The sequence below is a fragment of the Austrofundulus limnaeus genome, unplaced genomic scaffold (genome assembly GCF_001266775.1).
Source record: "Austrofundulus limnaeus strain Quisiro unplaced genomic scaffold, Austrofundulus_limnaeus-1.0 Scaffold157, whole genome shotgun sequence".
NCBI classification, from domain to species: domain Eukaryota; kingdom Metazoa; phylum Chordata; class Actinopteri; order Cyprinodontiformes; family Rivulidae; genus Austrofundulus; species Austrofundulus limnaeus.
This window is the reverse complement of record NW_013952559.1, coordinates 119,727-121,016: the sequence shown is the minus strand read 5'-3', so window position 1 is coordinate 121,016 and position 1,290 is coordinate 119,727. Positions and strand designations below refer to the sequence as shown.

At 41.9% G+C, this 1,290-nt stretch overlaps 1 protein-coding gene across 1 annotated transcript in view; it reads left to right on the top strand.

Moving 5' to 3' along the window:
- Positions 1-547: 547 nt before the first annotated feature.
- LOC106523456 (carbonic anhydrase 4) overlaps positions 548-1,290 on the top strand; it is a gene marked incomplete at its 5' end in the record, with an annotated part of 6,170 nt that continues 5,427 nt past the window's right edge. The window contains 2 exon segments of the mRNA XM_014016871.1: positions 548-587; positions 954-1,118. Of these exon segments, the coding sequence (XP_013872325.1) occupies positions 548-587; positions 954-1,118 (205 nt within the window).

Below are 1,290 nucleotides of genomic sequence, written 5' to 3'. Positions count from 1 at the left end.
AATTAAAAGTAAACAAAGTAAAGTTGGTGTTTAATATCCGTGCTCAACTTTTTTTTCCTCTCTCCATGAGTGGAACACAGCTGTAAGAGCCAGGTGGAGTAAAGCCAGCCTCCACCTGTTCTTTGTTCTCACCTGGTGAGAACTGCTGTTCCTTTTCAAAGGACTGCATTGTGGGGAAACAGCTGGCCTAATCTGGGCTCTTAGATTAGCTAAATGGACCTCTGGCTGCTTTCATTCCCACCGCAGAATCACACAACTGTACACACAACTGTACACACTGTGTGACCTCATGATGGAGCTGCACGTTCAGCGCACCTGATCCACTTTATACTGAAAGCAATCAGTGAAATAACCACACCAAGTATRAACACAAATTAAAAATATTTTTACCTTCATGTCCTTTCAGCTTGATGTTTAATTAATAAAATGTCTTTCTGTCAGGCTTTTTAAGAAAACTGCTTGTTTGGCACAAACTCTCAGACAGGACTAAACTGTAACTAAAGCTCTGAATATCTCTGACCTAAACTATGTTCTTCCTTCAGCTCAATGGTGTTACCAGAAGCAGAACTGTGACGATGAATGTAAAGGTAAGACCAAGAACATATAAAAGCTGTAACGTAACTTTTTCTCCCAGTTCTGTGCCTCTGATGATCCAAAGAAATGCAGGTTGTAGACCCCATAATTGGACAAATGTGACCCATGCAGGCAAAATGAGTCCGGTTTGCAGAACAAATAAGAATAAAAAYGGTACAGATTTCTGTCATTATTGGGACATGAAGACACCATCTGGCAGTCCCAGTAACCACCAGCTTAACCATTTTTCTCCTGGCTGCTGTAGCACCAAGAAATCCCTTCATATAATGTCTGACGTCATTGTGAAGGTCGATGACTTCACTCCTGGTCAATAAGCAGCACAGGTTACCAATAATTAAAATGAGTTGTTGTTTCTCCAGACCCGAGCCGCTGGCCTGTGCAGTTTCCCAGATGTGGAGGGTCTCACCAGTCTCCAGTTAACATCGTCAGCAGAAAAGTGCAGCTCAACAGCTCCCTGCCTCCCTTCTCTTTCATCGGACACGTCGACGCAATCAACGTTACAGTGAAAAATAACGGCCACTACGGTAATTAAAGGCCCCTCCTCTTCAGACCAGGTGTAGAACACGCCAGTCAGGCTGTTGGATAAAGTACCACAAAGTGATACTTGAGTAAATGTACAAGGATCTTACTAAAATATTACTTTAGTAAAAGTTAAAGTCTTCTTTAGGAAACTTACTTGAGTAAAAGTCTTAAAAG